We start from the raw sequence: 17,818 nt of genomic DNA, 5'->3' as shown, positions 1-17,818 counted from the left end.
GATAGATTTGTCCAAAACACTGAAAAACGACTCCAAATGTTTGATTTTAAATTTTGCTTTTACTAAAGAAGTTTATTCATAAATGAGTGATTCCTGATACAATAAAAACAATACATGTACTGATGTGTTTTACTGAAGTCAAACGTCCGTACAGTCGAGTCACGTCACTGTGAATGCTGCCCGACATGTCTGCCATTGCTGCTCAGCAGTTTGGGGTACGCTGTGCCGAGGGAGCGCCCCTGTCTGACGACCACCAGCTCCATCTGGCACTGGTCAATGTTGACCAGCACTGTAGTGCTCCTCTCTGTGTTCATCAGAAAAATGATGGTGAAAACTGCCATCTCAAACTCGGGGCTGGTCCCCATGAAGGTGCTGCCCACAGGCTTCAAAGCACCATGCCAGCTGAACTGCAGGTTTACCACATGGTCGTCCTGATCAGGCTGTGGACACAAATATTAAATTACGCCTGCAGAACAAAGGGAATGAGTTATATACAGTGAATGTAACACAGTTTTGAACTGTGATTGTTACTAAGTCGTTCTCTCTGGCCTTGTAGCCTTTATAGTCCAAGTGCCTGTTTTTTTCCTGCAGGTAGAACTGAATCCAGTTGTGAAAACCAACCACTTCTGTTCCAGATTTTGTCTCTCCAACGAAGACATGCTCAAATCCACACGAGTCGAGGCTGGTAAACATTTTTAAGAAAAAAAACCACACATAAACGCCTCATAAATATAATCACATGATGACTGAATATGTGCACTGGTTTGTTTCAGTGTCTCACCCTGTGTTCCTCTGTCTGTGGTAGATGTGGAACCAGACCAAATTCAGCTGACTCTTAAACAACCTCAGGTCAGAGCTGGACTTTCCTTTGCTCACCAGGTATTTATGTGCCCGCTGTGAAGACATCACAGTTGTGATATTAACCCTTAGTTATTTACAATAACATAATATTTAGATACAATACCGCATTATTGTTATGATACAGATTGATGCTCATATTTTATATCTACATCATCCAAATATTATAACAAACAAATATTGGAAAAGGACAGTTTTCCCCAGGCACTTTGTGCATATTGGATTTTAACTCTTGTATGTGAGAAGCCTTTTTGTTTTCTGTCTTTTTACCACAGCTACAGTCATCAGGTCCATCGAACAAGCACATCTTTCAACAGCAAGTTCTGAATGTGCACATTTTTTCCAGTGATTCTCTCTGGGGACACAGCTGAGGCCAACGCTGCATTCCACAGCTGCAGACAGATGTTTTACATGTGTTTTAATGTTCAGCGTGCTTCTTTGCGGAAATAGGCAGCATTCTGAAATAGTCTGCTGTATTGTGTGTATGTGGGCATTGGAGCTGCCTGAAGCAGCAGCAACATGTCAAAGGTACCTTCATGACCTCTGTCTCCAAAACAGCCTCCAGGAAGAGACTGATCTCTGTCAGTTCCTCCGTTGTGACCCGTTCGGCCACGCCTGTGGAGCGCTCATAGTTGTCCAGGAGTTTCATGAACCCTGCCAGAATAGAAATCCTGTTTACATGAGATACACAATGCTTTGTCTTTTGTCCCTGTCTGTTACAGTCACTCACGCAAGAAGGTGGTCGTGTTCCTGAGCTTGCTCTCATTAACGCCGGAGAACAGAGGCAGTGAGGCGTGATCCTGTGCAACATGGCTGCCCTGACTTACAAAACTGGCTCTGCCCTGGACAGGTCAAGCACATAATAGGGATTTGTAGGAGCACAAATGTGTTGATGTGAGAATACTAACAAGCGCCACACCTGAACAGAAATTGTTTAGTCGACCCCAGGCTTCATGCGGTTCACGTCCAACCTCCATAGCTCATTGAAAATATTGGATAGTTCCTGGTTTACAGCTGGTCTGTTAAAAAAAAGTCCAGCAGGAGAAGTAAAACAACTGGATTGCAAAAAAATCACAATTATAATTTAATATAAAATTATAATGTTCTATTAGGCCACTGTACCTTAATGCACTCAGTCCACCAGCAAACACTGCCAAGACAAAGACTCCACAAATCCTGCACAGTAGATATAAGGTAAAAACAGCAGGGGTTCGGATATGCAGGAATCTGCTTGTAAACCCATTCAGAACATGCAAAGTCCAGCTGAACCGATGGAGTCACTAGACCACTATAAAGTTAAATACAAAGTACTCACTTTGCAGACATGATGCTTCTTCCTCTCCTTCAGCTGAGACTGGGCCCCTCAGAGCTGCAGGGTTGGACAGTGTTCACTGACATGTAACGGGTAAATCTGGGCAAGAAAAGCACTTCTTCATTGCACCCAGCAGAGGGCACTTTGTCACAGGAACAAGTTTTTACACCGTTATGACAAACTACAACTGTTTCTATAATATCTAAAACAGATTAGACCTGACTCAAACTATGAATAGTTCCGGTCATGTCTCAGTCAAATACATCTGAAAAAAGCTATATTCGGACATTGGGAATCTGACTGATCAAATGATACAAGTTTAAAGTAAACATAAGCACAAATTGCATTTTTATAAACCAAGGCTCATTATTGATTAATTGATGTTGAGATTGAGAATTGATTGATTGATTAGTCAGTTAGGATGTGGTGTAAAACAGGCAGAGTTATTGCTTTCAAATCTTATGATAAATTAAAAGTATTCTTTATCTTGACTATAAATAGTATATAGACTCTATAAATAGAGTTTTTACCGTGATTTAACGTGATTAATAAGAGATACTGTGTGTATGCTGTAGTGACTCTTTCTTTATTACACAGGCAGGTCAGTGTTTAACAACCATGTTTGGAAAACATGTACGTAGAAAACAAATTTAAATAACTTTATTGTTCTTAGTAACTGGATAAACACTTGTGTGAGGGCAGCATTACAACATTATTATTCTGAGACATCATATATCAACATACCACAGCACCTTTCAGTGAAGAGAGGATTCTATTAACATTGACGTCTGGTTCACAACGGCAAACTTCTAAATGGGAGGGTTGGATTTTAATATCATGCAGTGATATTAGGTATTTTTATTGTTTGATATGTAAGGGTGGAAATGCATGCACTTGAGTATTATGTTAACTGAAAACCATTAAAACCTGCACAGTATGACAAAATATAAAACATTATTTTTTAATTAGCAGGAAACTTCTGTAGAAAACATAGCAGCCGTATTGCTAGAGGACTTTTACACTAAATCCTATTCTAAAATGTACTAAGGATATTATTTGTGTGAAGACCCCCCACCACACATACTGTCTACAGTCACAACACAAGTTTGAAATGGCATATATTAAATTTACAGTATATTGGCATATTTGAGGTGTCGTTTCTCTGTTGGTTCACACTTCCCCAATAAAAAGAAAGTACATCACTGAGTGCAAAATATCTCCAGAAACCAGCTGGCAGGAAAGCAGTGGCATTACTCAAAATCTTCCCTCTGTCATATGACAGTAAGTGAGACAAAGTTCAGGAGCTATTGGACCAGCTTTATTAAGACTGACTAAAAGGTCAGGAAACTTCCAGCTCAACTCTGAAAAAAGTAGGTGGGAGCATTCTTAGGGTTTGTTGTGACAAGTCTGTGTATGAGTGAAGTGGGCTGGCACAGAGTTTCAGTCAAAACAGGACCAGGTCTGTTGCAGATGTCAGCCTCATGCGTTGGAGTCCTCATCTGTTACACTGGCGTTTGGTGAATTTGAAATCTCTTTGAAGAATTCATCGTCTTTCAGCATACTCTGGTAAGGGCCACAATACAAAGTATTAAATAACGACAAAAGCTTCAGACATTATGTTTATAAGTACATGGTGTGTTGTTGTCAATGTGTCAGACTAAGATTCTCACGGTGAGGTTCTGAATTCCCTCTGAGAAAGCGCCGATCTGTCTCACAGTTCCCTCCGAGTCCTCCATCTATGAAAATAAATGCACAAATACCAGTAAATGCTACAGTTTAGCACCCTGTAAGTGAAAATACATGGGACTGATAATATTTGCAGTGACTTAAAATCATTATTCAGAGTATGCTTTGAAGAACAAGCTCACCTGTTCTAGCCTGTCAAGGTCGTCCTCATAAATTTGAAGCTCAAAGCCTTTCTGGAAGCTTCTCCCCTTTGGCATCTCAACATCCATTGGACAGACATACTCCTCATTCTCGTCCTGCTTTTTCTTTCTCAGACTGCCAAAGTTACCAAATGACAGTTTCTTTGGCTTTTATGAGGGAAACAGAAATACAGTTGAATGACACTATCAAGACGATTAAAATTATAAACAGTACTGTATATAGAGGTGTGTTACCTTAACCTTGGTGGTGGCAGTAAGAACAGTGTAGTCTGGGTTTTCAAGACACTCCTGTTTGAGCTGCTGGGCCTCTGAACCAATGAGCAGGTTGAAATGTGTGGCCAGATGCCGACGCAGTAGAGTCTTGTTTGGGGGGATGTTCAGCAGCAAAGCCATGGTCTCTACATTAAATCGTGGCTCCAGAACCTTAAAAAAATCAGAAATGCATTAGAGACACATATGGCACAGGCTATATTTCCCATGAACGCTCTTCATTCCTTGGTTTCTTACCATTAGACCTCCATGCACACCGCTGCCTCGCAGATTTGGAGCATATTCTGCAAGGTCCACCGACCGGAGCCACTCCATCACCCTGTGGTTTGTCCACTGGGAAATCTCCGCTGGAGAAATGTTGTTCTGTGGGCACAATGCAAGGAAAAACAAGAAAGACATGACAACTTAGGAACTGAAACGTCTACTAAACAGGACATGCAGAGGTTTCAGGTGAAGCACCTCATCAGATGGCCTACGGCGCAAACAGTTGGGCTCGTAGTTGTTGAGTCGCAGCACTTGTATAGCTCTCTTGATACTGAGGTGGTGCAGGACACTTCCCACCTTCAAAGAAAGCAGGTCATCCTGGGAGATAGAGTAGCACAAAAGAAGTCAAACCTCCGCCACCCAACACAGCTCACACCTTTAAACAGGCGATGAGAAGTACATGGTTCTTGTCAACACTCACCACTGTCATGTAGTGCAACATGCGACCATCCACCCTTCCTTCATCAAACTGGGTCTTATACTGAGGCAGACCAATGTCATCCAGCCATCCTAAGAGGACAAATAAACTTGAAAACACAACTCCACACTGGTCAAGTATGAAGCAGCTCCTTTAAGAAGCAAATGACTGTACAATTTGAATTTGAATTCACTTAGTGCTGGTTTTGGAAGAACTACTTTACCTAAAACATTATTATTAGTTCTATAGCACTTTTCAAATGTGTCCTTTTTTTTCTTCTTTGAAAGCAGCTGAGCAGCTAAAACAATGGCAAACAATGCACCTAATTTTGTATATATTTATATATTATTAATTGAATGTCTTGAACTGGCAGCCAGTACTGACTTGTCACCCAGTTGTAGTCCAGCTTTCCCTTATTATCCTCCTCTTCTGAGCCGAGGGCCTGCAGTGCCAGCTGCAACTTCTTCCTGTGCAGCGGGTGTTTGATGCCCAGTTCCTTATGATGATGCAGAGAAACTCAAATGAGGATTACAAGTAACTGTAACATCCCTGTGCAGTTCTAGAATGCCTTAGAAAACAGCTCTCACTCTCTCCAGGTCCTGTTGTGAGGCCTGTAGCAGCGTTTGTCCAGAGGAGATCCATACACGAGCCATGTTCACATAAAGACCGAGACCCTGCTCCTGCAGCCAGTCACACACCTGATCCTTCGACCAGCGTGCAAAGGGAGCATCAACATCACTAAGAGAAAAAGAAGTCCAAACCTTCAAGAGGTATACAGGCAAATCTTTGTAACAGTGGAGTAAGTTCTGTATTTTTTGTATAATTCACTGTACATCAATTGTTCTAAATTAGGAAACTACATTCTCAGCCTCATTTACCCAAAAAACAACTTACTTGTTGACTCGCTGGAGGTCACGAGACCAACCCAGTCTTGGTCCTGCTGTGGCTCGCACTCCACCCCTCTTGAACTCCCCTTCTGGTAAGTTGTCGTCCAGGTTGAATGTGGTAGACTGACTTCTTTTTAGCCTAAACAAAATGACATTCAATCAGTCACATTTTTACCTGTATTTTAATATCTTATTACTTAGTTACTGGATTTGATTGTATAAATTTCTTCTTACTTTCCAAAGAGCTTTTTAATTCCTTTGGTCTTTTTCCTGCTCTCTGGGGTTGTAGGGAGCGTGTGGGTGCTATCACTGTTAACTGACCTCTGGGGCATTCCAGCCAGATCTAGATGGTCAGTGCCCTGTCGTTCTGTTTCAGCTGTGCAAACAAATGCACACACAAGATCATCAGCATCCTTAACGTCAGTCTGAGAAACATGCACAAATTGGTGGAGACAGGTCTGCTTCATGTGGCTAGAAACCTTTTCTCCGACTCCAAGAGCAGAACAGAATGCGAGCATGTGGCAGTAGGCAATGAAAGCAATGCAGAATCATACATGCATCACACACAGCTAACCTGACTAAGACTAGGGAGGTTTATAAGACAAGGTTTAAAAATAGAAAAGACAAATGCTGTATGTCATTTCAGATGACCATCTGAAACACATTCTTATTTTTGACGAGGGCTTCAGTGAAAACAAAGGCGTGTTCAGAAATACATGCAGACACAATGTAAATCAACATGACAGACTGGCTGCATGTTGAAAAGAAAATTTGTGCAACAATGGCTAGTGGTTGTTAAACCGCTGAAGCTACTGAATTGTGATGTGATAAAAAGGTGTCAGAGGGATGAATGTGTTTAGAAAGGGTATAAAAGTGCCATGATAGATTAAGGTCCTCAGTAGTTTCTGTTGTTTCCTTGGAGAACTACTGCAGTCTTACAATGACCTGGGGTCTATACTGTACCTAGCATAGGCGCACTTGCACTTCGGCTGCGGTCTTCGTGTGTTACAAAGCACACATAACACACGACAGGGTCCAACAGAGAAAGAACAACACAGAGGGCAGAAATTATGATTGAAATAACAACAGGACTGGAGAGGCGGGGAAAAAAATCAGTCATACATTACACACGCGCATGCACACAGTAAAGTATAGTGGGCATACACCAGCACAGAAATAGACCACAGTTTGAGTGGGCTGCAAATTATAATGTTAGTGCATATCATTTATTCCATGGGCGTGACTTGGGAAAGTAAAAAAATCCATGGTGAAAAAAAAAAAATCACATTCTCTAGTAACAGCAAGTCAACTCCAACTACTGTGACACAGCTCGAATGCTGAGTCACCTTACAGACTACACTTGTGCCGTACCATTAAATCCTACAGTTTGTTCTCACCAAGGTTAGGCGCGCTGGTTGTCTTCTTGCCTCCACGGACCTTGAAGAAACCCTTTCCAAAAGACGAGCGAGCCTTTCTGGTGCCAAAGCTGTCGTCTGCTGTGCTTGGAGGCAAGGTGGCAGAGGGACCAATGGGTGGCTTTTCACTCATCTTACCAAGTCTTTCACTAGTGTTCTGAAACACAAAACACAGATTTTGAATATTTTTTCTGTAATGAGTAATTATAAAAATATGATCATTTGAAAATTAAAATAAATAAATAAACCTCTTTACCTTCTCATTATTGCTTCTATCCAGGTTGTCCTGGCTGCTAGTCTTTGTGGTATCCTGGCCACTGTAACAAGAAATCAGATGCAAACATTAAAGCAAAGTATTTGGGGTAGTAACCTTGGCTCACTTGGTCATGAGCAGCAGCAGTGAGGCGTTACTGAATGTGAACTCTGTAACAGAAAGCTAGACACAGCTTCACATTCTACAACACAGTACATTCTGTGAAAAGTCCTCCTCTTTGCTGTTTATACAGAGTAATGATATAGATTTATAAACTAAATGTTGCTATTGGAGAATTTTTCAACATGTTAAAAATGTATTCATACATACTTAAATGTAAATATATCTGCTAGAAACAACAGCAACAAAAAAAACCCAATAAAATACCTCCCAAATGTTAATGACATATAATGACTGATAATATAATTGGAAATACATCATCCATATTTCACCTTTCCACATCTGTTGGTGTGGACTCTGACACTCTCTCTGGGTCTGAAGGGCTTGGTGTGGGTGATGGGTCTTCAGTCAATCTACTGAGGATCTCCAGCTAAAAAGATGAAAGATAAAAGCTCAAACTATGCGCTGCAGTTGAAAATGTGCACATGCTTAGAGAACTGAGGGGAGATGTTATTCCGTTAACTGAATGTCAAGCATTTTAAATTTAAAAACTATAATTATTTAGCAATAAATTTCTACAGCATTTTTACACCACATCACATCTTGTTGTACAAACCTCATCTGGGCTCCTCCTTTTCAGTTGCTCAACATCTGTAAGTTGAAGCTTTTCTGATTCTGTAGACGCAGCGTTGAATGACAAAAATGGGATAGATCCATCACCAGGACTCTCAACAAACTCATTATCATTTGTTTTTTCTGCGGCAAAGAAAGACAAGAAGAAAATTAAAAAGACAGTACACTTTCAATACACTTTAATATCTGATATTTAATAAAATTTCTTCAAATCTACTGCATTTAAATATTTTAAAACAGCCTAAAGTTAAATTTTTAAAAAATTTAAAAAATTGCAGAATGCTATCAAGTGTTCAGGAAGCAGTTTCCAAGCAGCTTCTAAGTTTCTGTTTACAGACAGTTCATGAAAGGATAACGTGACATCACGTTGATATAAGTGTAGTATGTGACCAGTTCTCTGTCTGAAGCAATGTCTCACCCTTCTTCCCCTGAACTGACATCACCATGTCCTGAACTTTCTTATACCGTAGAAGTGACTGCTTTAGTTCCTCAATCTTACGATCCTGTAAAGAAATACAAGTGAGGGATGTTTAGCATGAATTTTCACATTAGTGTGATGTATATTAAATCATAATATATTTAAAAGTACCTTCTCTTCATTAGCTGCCATCAACGATTCCACTGCCTTTTTCATTCTCTGCACTTCCACATCTATTGAGGATAAATTGGTTACACAAACACTGCAGTGCTCATGGTTCTAGTTTAAAAAACAGTGAAAAAGTGGTGGTGGATAATAGGCCTAACATGCAGGATGCAATTTGAAGGTTTAATACCACAAGGCTGTAGCATAGCCATCTTTAAATTAACATTATGTAGCTAAAACTTGTTTCTTTAAATGAACAATTCAAATGTACGCAGTGTGCGCACTGAGAGTAAAATAAAATTGTTTGACAATACTGAAAAAGCACGATGAAAGAAGACATCACTCACAACAAAGATACAGTGACACAACACTGACCATGGCAACACACACTGCCAGTGTGAGCAGTCAAGGGTTTAGAGGAGTTTGTGGAGAGAACGAGATTTACAGTACAGAATGTAATTCGGTGGACATGAGGCAGTAGCATGAGTAAGCAGCCTGAGTGGTTATGACAAACAATCCAGCTCATTCCTCATGAAAACATAAAGCATTCCTTGTTGGCGTTCTATTGAAAAACACACGCAAGGGAACGTGATGACATTGTATTTTCTCAGTTCAACATCTTTAAATACTGACAATACGTTTACAAGAGATGTAGTACTCAGTCATTATATAGTAGCACTCCAATGGGTTATAATGGACAAGCAGAGGTCAGAAGGCTCATGCTCGTTCATGCAAATAGGGGCTGAGATGGGTGCAGTGATAAACCAACATAAATCCCCCCTTACGTTTTTCTTTCAGCCTCTTTCTAAGAGTTTCATCTGGATGAGAGACTAAAGACAAAATATTAAGACACAAAAACTCTTACAGCAGAGCAAACTCTGTAGGACTACAGTAAGCCTTGCTTTGCTAGATATACGATAACATTCAAAAAGGGTTTCCTACCTCTTTCTAATGGGTCTGAACTGCTCAAGGTGCTGGCTTTGAAGCCTGTCTCATCCTGTAATCTCCTCATGTCTTCATCTTTGCCCTCAAGCTGTCGCCTCAGCATGGTTAGATCCTCCTGTTTAACACAAGACTGTAGTAAGGATATTTCTTCCACACAGGTACTAACCCCTGCAACACAATACAGCACTACCAACAAATTAAAGTGCAGAGGTTCACAGTTGCTGACAGGCATGTGGACAACAATCAGCCCCGAAGGATAAAGTGAGGTAAATGTATTCTAAAACACCTCATGGACCAAACACAGGAGACAGAAAAAATAAACATTTAAGTCATCACAAACAAATGCATTTAAAGAGCTTGAGAGATGATATTGTAAAGGAAATTGGTGGAATGTATATGAGAAAGGAAAAAGCAGGTTTGAAAGGCTTTACAGTAGGTGCTGGAAATTCTGACACTTGACCCTTTGCTTTGCAGCAAAGTTATCTTTGCTTTGGATAATGTCCCATAAAATAAAAAATTAGGAAAGAAAAACAAATTTATTTTTTTTCCTCTCTAAAAAACAACAACACAGAACTGGAGCCACAGGGAGAGGTCAAAAACCATAATCATATGGCAAGCACAACCATCGGCCCGTAGAGAAGCCAACCTTCATAGCCTGGAGTTTGTGCTCCTTCCTCTGTTTCTCATACTGCATCTGGCCCATTTTGATTTTCATGCTAGAAAGCTTGGCCATTAGTGACTGACAGCAGAGAGACAAGCCAAGGAAGAAAGAGAAGATACAGATGCAAAGGATAAAGAGATGAAAGCAGGTGGAAATCCCAAGAATTAAACCAAGATATTTATTTCATTTATTACACATTAGCCTCACTGTCCTTTAACAGAGTCACAGGCCTACAGATCCACTAATAACAATTATATTTAAAGACAGGCATCAGACTATTTAAAAGGAGAAAAACATACAGTATAGAGTCGTATAGAGAGCTGTCAATTGTGTTGTAATAGTGATGTGAATGACTTTCTATATATTATAAAATAGGTGTTCTATTGGATTTATGTAATAAGATTTGGTATTAAAATATCAAATGACATGAGAGTGTTAGATATTTAAATATTATTTTAAACTATTGCAGCCACAAAGTCTACAATCCTCTCAGCTCACCTTTGTTGATTTAAGCTTCTTTTCGTATTGCAGTTTTTCACTCTCCAGGTCCGTCAATCTATACCGCAGATTGTTTATTTCAAGGATCAAATCCTAAAACAACACACGAGGGCATAATCACAGAAAGACAATAACAACAACTAAAATGACACATTTGAAGGCTAAAGTAGGAATTCCAGACCTCTAGTAAACATATGATTAACAACTTATTTGTAAAGTCTTTTACCACCCCCTCCCTCTCACTATACACAGCTGCTTGGAAACCGACAATAAAATAAGAGGTCCTTCTCCCACACAGCTGTCAGACAACATGAATAAGGGTTTGTTTGGTGTGGTTTGGACAAGTATGTGTGTGTGTGCTGAGGCAGGGGAAAGAGAGGACACAGGTACAAAGAGGATTCATGTCCTGAGAATTAGCTCACATACCTCACTATCCCTAAACCTTTCATTAAAGTCAAATCTCTCCTTCTCCATGGTGTTTATCTTCAGTTTTAGGTTGGACACTTCAGACATCAGCTCTCGTTTCTGTGTCTCCACTGCTGATCTGCACAGAAGCTCCTAGAACAATGAATGAAAACAAAACATCAAGGTTTGTTATGTGCTCAGAATTGGCAGCATAAAAACATTGTGAATTGTTCGTGCAAATATTTGAAATTGCAGTAAAACTGACACCATGAACAAAGCCTGATAGAATTCCTTGTTTGTGTAGTCTGTGTCCATGTTTGTTTTATTATGTACAATAATGGTTTACTGCTTAGTCCTAATGGTAAACATTTACATACCTCACATATCAGCACAGTGATAAGTATTTATCAAACACAGCAGATTGTGTAGTAAAACATGTCCCACCAACAAATACATCGCTTTCTCTACTTGGTGGCGTTTGATCCTATGTGCAAATAATTGCTCCTTTGTCTATTTTAAATACAAGCAAAAACAAACACACCTGTTGCAGCATCTCCTCAGTTGTGTTGAGTTTCTCCCTGTGCTCATCCAAACACAAGTCCAGGTCCCGAATCTTCTCTCCTTGAGCTTCTACCTGATCCGTCAACACACTGACCTGCATGGAGCCATTATGTTATTCACTTTTTAATGCAGACAGTGTCTTGTACAAGCCACATCTGAAATTTGTGTTGTCACTAGTAAATATCAACATGTTACTGGGTGGGTACCTGAAGCACCAGAGACTCTTTATCGCCTTCTAGTCTGGTAAGCCTTTCCTGGTAGTGGTCACTCCCTCCTAGAGAGATGTGACCATTGGACTACAAGAAAAGAGGAAATGATAGATTAAAAACTGAAATAAATAGGAAACTGGTTTACACAGATGTAAAAATAAAATCACTGAAGGCCCCAGTGTTTATTAATGACCTCAAACCTGGCTTTACTGCTTTACCCTGTACAATAAATCCTTACATGGCCAAGGGGATCGTTCAGATTGCTGTACACATGATAAGTTGCAGCATTACACGAACGTTCTGACATTTACGTGGCCAACTGCCCATCACTTCCCCAAACATCAATCTGGTTCCCATGAAGTCAGCTTGTTTCTTGCAGCACACTGGCTGTGACACTGACAACACCAGCATTCCTGCCCTGGGAAAGAGACTGTTTTCATTTATCAACCAGTCAGTCATCTGTTTGCTAACAGGTCTGTCTGCCTGTGCTAGTCTGAAGTCACAGTTTGAGTGAGCTCTTGCCACAAACCAGATGTGCTAAGGCTTGTTTGTAGAACATTTCTTGAAAAAGTAAAAAAAGAAACCCTAAGTTTTTTCTAGGTTTTCAGCGATTCTTTCAGAATGCATTTATCTTCCCTATGTGTAGGACTGACCAGGTGTCCATGAAGCCACTCGATCAGACTGTCTGCTGTGGAGTCAGGGATCTGGCAGCGAAGACTCTCCCTTTCCTCTGTGTCCATCACTTCCAGCACACTTCTTAGATCGTCCAAGAGGTGAAGTGCCCGAAGGCTGCCCATAAAAGGGGATGTGGGTGACTGGCAGTCATACAAACCATTGGAGTAGTCCAACGCCTTGGAACCTGATGCAAAGATGCACAAGAGGACACAAAACACAGGGAGTATAAAAAAATAGAAATGTAACTACTTTTTATTGCTTTAAGGGAATGATTTAATTGCTAAATGTTGTTTTGCACTTTGACATAACTGTCAAAAAAAATACAACGTGACTAAGAAAGTAAATATAATAATAAGTGCTATTTGATGTTTTACATGCTGAGAACATTACCTGCTATGATGCCATCCATCTGCTCCAGGGCAGCTGCCAACATGTCACTGGCATCAGACATCATCTTCAGTTACTGATATAGCTAGAGGACGAGAGTAAAACTTATTAAAAAAGCTGAAAACTCATACTGCAGATTATTTATTTGGTATACTGATGTTTTTTGGAAAGTGTTGATAATGCATTGATAATGTATTTAGTATCAGTTTTGGAGCAGTTTCTTTGTGTTTTTGGCATGTATGTATTAGCACTGTAGCTAAAAGACAAATGCAGCTAAGCAGTTACAGTGGTGTTGAGCTTTCTAGGCAAAAACGAGCAAACGTGGTCATTACAAAAGGTTTCCACCCAGGAATTAGACTGTTAGTGCAAACACATTTTCAGCTACCCTCTGTTCCTAAAACAGAACAGTGTTTGAAACATCTGAGTGAGATGGAGCCGACTGGTCCCACTAGACAGGGATCTGTGCCTACAAAAGAAAGACAAACAAAGGAATGTCCTCCACCGAGTTGTTCAAATGCCTTAGGCTCAATTCTGGTGATAGCGAAGCTGAATTACGTCACAATAATGCTAATGAATAATGCATTTCAGAATATCAATCAGGCCATTTACTGAAAATATCGGGACAATGAAGGTTTTTTTCTGCCAGGACACTGGGAACCCTGTTGAGAGCTCAGTGAAGATACATTTTAGTGGCCCAGTTCTGGACATTTGCCCAAACAACACAGCGAGTCCTTTCTCCATGGAAGTTTAATCAAAAAGCTGTGCTGTATATTTACACAGGCACTAACAAGCATGCACAGACACACACGCACCTATGCCTTTAATCGGCTGCCTCACATCCTGGGAGTTTCCCCCATTTTCAGACTTTATTGACACCACCCACAGACTTTTTCAGGCAACTTCAGCATTACTGTGGTCACATTTTGCATTTTGTGTAAATTAAGTATGCACTAAAAAATAAGAATCATCACAACTCACAGCAGGCTAAGAGGACAGAAGAGACCAGCATTACAGTAAGCTGCTGAGTGGTCTCCAACAATAAAATACACAATCTGGCTAAAAATAGAAGACTTCTCTAAAGTTGCTTAAAGTCACTACTTCTCTGACTTACTGACATGTACAATGACATTTAAAAGGGGCATGGCAATACTTTAAATACTGCAGCTTGCTGTTTTTTTGTAAAGAGGGTGTTGTTAAATTGACATGTATGGCGGAAAAACAAAAATTAACCAGTTGTCCGACCAACATTATAGAGACAAGGGCATTAACAGTTACATTCACACTAACTAACTAACTGTTGAATGTTTTGCTTGACTAAATCTGAATTTAATTGGATGCTTTATTTGACTAATTAATTGTTTCATCTTTTCTTTCAGACAATTACATAATAGAGAGAGACAAGTTACACAGCACTACGCTTCAACAACAGATATGTAGTTTTAAACAGTTGATTGCATGGAAAGTCTGAATCGTGATGACTTAAACTGAAAGTGTGCAGGGCAAGCCCCCACTGAAAGGCCTGAGTCAGCTTTTATCTCACAGCAGAAAAGCAAATATGAGTAAGGTTAACACAGGGCTTTCATCAAGCATACTTCAAACACAAGAGCAGACATGCTGCTTGGAAACCTGTTGTCCATCTGTGAATTGGTACAAAACCAGTTTAAATACTTTAAGCGCTCAACAACACCCAGATATAGTGAGATGCTCTTTATCCTTAGGTCCTGGGGTGCTGCTATCATTAATAACTGCTAGTTTATTGGTAAATGTTTTTTTTAGTTTATACTTAAATTAGTTACAAACACTCGAAGATTGACTTCAGTCAATTTATTAAGGGTAATTCTCTTTTTAGAAAACTCAAACCTTACAGACAATCAGTAAAACTAAGGTATGATCTGCTGACCCATGTGTAGCTCAGCTAAGAAAGGAAGGTGCTGTTTTTTTTAAACTTCTTCCACACAGATTTGATTATGTTGATCCTCCAATTCAACCACTTTCAGGCCACACGTTTATATAGAGTATTTACCTCATCTATGCAAGCTTGTTTCAAAAATCTCAACAAACAGAAAAAACAAAAAAATAAAGTCTTGCTACTGTATCTCTTCTTCTACGTGCATATTGTATACTAATCATGGATACACAAAGAGAACTACTGTTGAAGACAATGAAGACAATGTATTACGATACTAAAGTACAGTACTTGTAACAAATCAATGTGTACTGCTTTCAGAACTGAAGCCTCAAAACAAAATGAAAGGAGAAAAACACATTCAGAAACAGTTTTGCCCTTTGGTGAAAACATCCATATGATGGAGAGACAGAGCATCGTGAATACAAGTGGGGAATGGACTACAATAATGGCTTTTCAAAGCCATCAGCTCTTATCCCTTCAGGCAAAGAGAAAAACCATGGCCCAACTTCACGGGACGCTCTGCAAGGAGGTCAAGTATTTAAAAAAAGGAACAGGAAATTGAGCAAAAAGCAAAAGTCAAAGGACCACCTGTCTCTGAACAGAGCAATGTGTTTACAACAGCCATGCAACTGGCTTTAACAGCCTGTGCTGAGACACGTTGCACCAACAGCAAAAAGGCCTGGGGAGAAAGGAATTTACAATCCTGGCATAAATTACATAGCAGCATTTTAATTGCTGCTTTACTTTCGCATGGTTTAGTTGTTTCCAGGTAACACAAAAAAGTCTGTTGACATAATCAGCAAAATCCAAGTCTTACCACATAATAACACTTTCCATTTTTTGAGTCATGAAGGCCTTGACTTGATCTTTGCCTTCAGTGTTTCCACAAGGAAACCTTGACTCCGGTTCACATACCTCATCCTATTTTGCACTGTCTCGCACAGTCGATGCTCCATTCAACAATGACATCATAGAAAGCCGCTGTTATTCACTTAAACACTACTGTCCATCTTATGAACATTACTTTAGTGACTCGTTCTCATTACAAGTCCAGCGTTATTGCCTTCGAATCTGCAGGTGCATGAAATTAAAAAGGGTGGTTACAGGGCTGTGACTTCAATGATGCACTGTGTGCAAACACAGTGGAGGAATTCATCGGCTGCTCATGTGTGAGGGTGCCTGCACTGGAATAACCTGCTGCTATTTCCAACTTAGGTGAGCAGGCAGAACACATCATCACTAATTTTATACCATATAGTATTGTAACATAGGCCGAGAGGTTGTTGTGGAGCTAAGGGAGCCTTTTCCTCTATATTTAGGCAGACTGGATCCAAGAATAAGAAACTCACAAGGCGAATGTGCAATGATGCAGTGTACACACACAAACAGGGACATTTCTATCTGACTGAAGCGAAGGACTTGCAACGTGACTAAACCTCCAGAAACATCTCCTGCCTGTAAGCAAGAAAAAGATCACAGCAGAAATCCATTTATGTTGGCCGGCGACACACATTCTTTCAATGTTACTCAGATCTGTGCTGCTTCAAGCTAAAATTAGCTTAGAGGCTTTTCATCTTTGACATTAATGCAAACGCAATGCAAAACTCAATAGCACACACACACACGCGGTACACAAAGTTAGGCTCTGGACAACACAACAGCCCATTTACTCAAATCACTCCTTCCGTCAGATGAGGAACCCAACAACATGTGATCAAATCACCAACGTGTAGCTTTATAGACACCCTGCGGCTCGATTATCTGCCGCAGCTCTCATTATATCGGGCAACGAAACAGAGTTGAATATCATCAGTCAGCGCCACTAGTGTAACATTAGTCTGAGCGGTAAAGGTGGCCCCAAGGCACCGATGATCCGCTCTGTCTGCCAGCTTCTGGACTTGTTACATTGTCGCATTAGTAACCGCTGGAGCTCAGGTCGACGTTCTCGCGGTAGTAAACCGTCACCAACGACCCTCACACGGCAACTCCTGTCCACCGAAACGAATGAAATGGAACTTGTTGCTTTGCTTGTTGTCGCCTTAAGGTGTCACGCACTCGGTTCCACGGGTTTAGCTCCGCGGAAGAGCTTAAAAGTCACCGTAAGTAAGTAACCGTTAATAAGCCGAGAAGACAACGGACTAGCGCTAGTTAGCTGGTAAGTTAGTGGAAGCGGCAAATCACTGCCGAACACGGGCACGCGCGCCTACCGTTACTCCGCTCGAGGACGCGTTCACTGTTTGATTCTTCTTTTGTTGTAAATAACCCCACCGTGTCGGGTTTGTGAACTTTTCCGTGTCAGCCAGTACTACCCCGCTCCGTCCGTCCACGTCCCTACGCCATGATGTCGGAGTGACAGGGTGGCTGGAAAAGTTGGGACGTCATGGCTGGAAAAATCCCGCCCTGCTCCTGCCGGGGCGCTGAACGCAACGGCAGGAGTCGCGCGGCGTTCAGGGTACCATGGCAAAGATGGTATTCTGCACATGTAAATCGTGTACGCGCATCAAAGAATACGACGGGTGTATTATTCCCTATGTTAAAGATAATCGGGAACAATTCCGATCAGCAGCCGTTTACCGGTAGAGCGGACGACCGCTTCCCCTGTATTTAGGTTAATCCTGCTGGAAATCTTCTATATTCTGCGGTAACGTGAATGCAGCATATTTTCCTCA

The 17,818-nt window shown here is 40.7% G+C and overlaps 2 protein-coding genes across 6 annotated transcripts; both read right to left on the bottom strand.

Annotated features, from left to right (window-relative positions):
• Window positions 1-45: 45 nt before the first annotated feature.
• On the bottom strand, window positions 46-2,367 carry endouc (endonuclease, polyU-specific C). Its single transcript, XM_029153671.3, is given in 8 exon segments — window positions 46-440; window positions 532-682; window positions 782-894; window positions 1,391-1,512; window positions 1,589-1,700; window positions 1,778-1,877; window positions 1,981-2,034; window positions 2,174-2,367. Coding segments are annotated over 8 exon segments (939 nt in total). The 5' UTR covers window positions 2,185-2,367; the 3' UTR covers window positions 46-164.
• Window positions 2,368-2,815: 448 nt separating this feature from the next.
• On the bottom strand, window positions 2,816-17,580 carry ppfibp1b (PPFIA binding protein 1b). Of its 5 annotated transcripts, none has more exons than XM_029152976.3 (27): window positions 17,357-17,580; window positions 13,244-13,325; window positions 12,832-13,037; window positions 12,176-12,265; window positions 11,950-12,063; window positions 11,430-11,561; window positions 11,004-11,096; window positions 9,842-9,959; window positions 9,685-9,729; window positions 8,906-8,967; window positions 8,735-8,819; window positions 8,300-8,439; window positions 8,016-8,113; window positions 7,567-7,627; window positions 7,293-7,467; window positions 6,859-6,891; window positions 6,130-6,271; window positions 5,903-6,034; window positions 5,596-5,746; window positions 5,393-5,504; window positions 5,012-5,100; window positions 4,786-4,908; window positions 4,564-4,689; window positions 4,291-4,479; window positions 4,039-4,203; window positions 3,841-3,906; window positions 2,816-3,733 (listed from the first exon to the last, which is right to left on the bottom strand). In XM_029152976.3, exons 2-27 carry the CDS (start codon window positions 13,305-13,307, stop codon window positions 3,650-3,652), a joined length of 2,895 nt encoding a protein of 964 aa, XP_029008809.1. In that variant the 5' UTR covers window positions 13,308-13,325; window positions 17,357-17,580; the 3' UTR covers window positions 2,816-3,649. The 5 variants fall into 5 exon arrangements, with proteins under 5 accessions (XP_029008809.1, XP_029008810.1, XP_029008811.1 ...); XM_029152977.3 differs by having other exon boundaries at window positions 17,418-17,577; XM_029152978.3 differs by lacking the exon at window positions 6,859-6,891.
• Window positions 17,581-17,818: the final 238 nt, after the last annotated feature.

Source organism: Betta splendens, chromosome 6 (assembly GCF_900634795.4).
Source record: "Betta splendens chromosome 6, fBetSpl5.4, whole genome shotgun sequence".
Taxonomy (NCBI): Eukaryota; Metazoa; Chordata; class Actinopteri; order Anabantiformes; family Osphronemidae; genus Betta; species Betta splendens.
The sequence above is the reverse complement of the archived record's forward strand: the minus strand, read 5'-3'. Positions and strand labels throughout refer to the sequence as shown.